This window comes from Morone saxatilis, unplaced genomic scaffold, assembly GCF_004916995.1.
Source record: "Morone saxatilis isolate NCDOM2014 unplaced genomic scaffold, NCSU_SB_2.0 Contig12, whole genome shotgun sequence".
Classification (NCBI taxonomy): domain Eukaryota; kingdom Metazoa; phylum Chordata; class Actinopteri; family Moronidae; genus Morone; species Morone saxatilis.
In genome coordinates, this window is record NW_023339674.1 from 9,522,622 (window position 1) to 9,522,845 (window position 224).

Sequence of the window (224 nt, forward strand, 5' to 3'; positions counted from 1 at the left end):
ACGATGGCCGTCATCATACCCAGGACGTTTGTGAGGGTGACCGGGTTGCGCAGCATTAGCAGCGAGATGCTAATGACCATGATCCTCTTGGTGGCGTTGGCGACGGCGTAGCTGAGCGGGCTAACGAGGTTGAGTACGCTAAAGGCGATGACGTTCTGAGCGAAGTTGCAGAATCCGCTGATGAGCAGGAGGACGAAGGTACCGGACCATTCTGAGACTTCAGA

At 55.8% G+C, this 224-nt stretch overlaps 1 protein-coding gene across 1 annotated transcript in view; it reads right to left on the reverse strand.

The window, feature by feature from the left end:
* The window catches only part of slc35e1 (solute carrier family 35 member E1), a 9,815-nt gene that overhangs the window by 1,733 nt on the left and 7,858 nt on the right, over window positions 1-224 (reverse strand). The window contains exon 5 of the mRNA XM_035654108.1: window positions 1-224. This exon is cut by the window's left edge and continues 2 nt beyond it. Coding sequence (XP_035510001.1) covers window positions 1-224 — 224 coding nt within the window.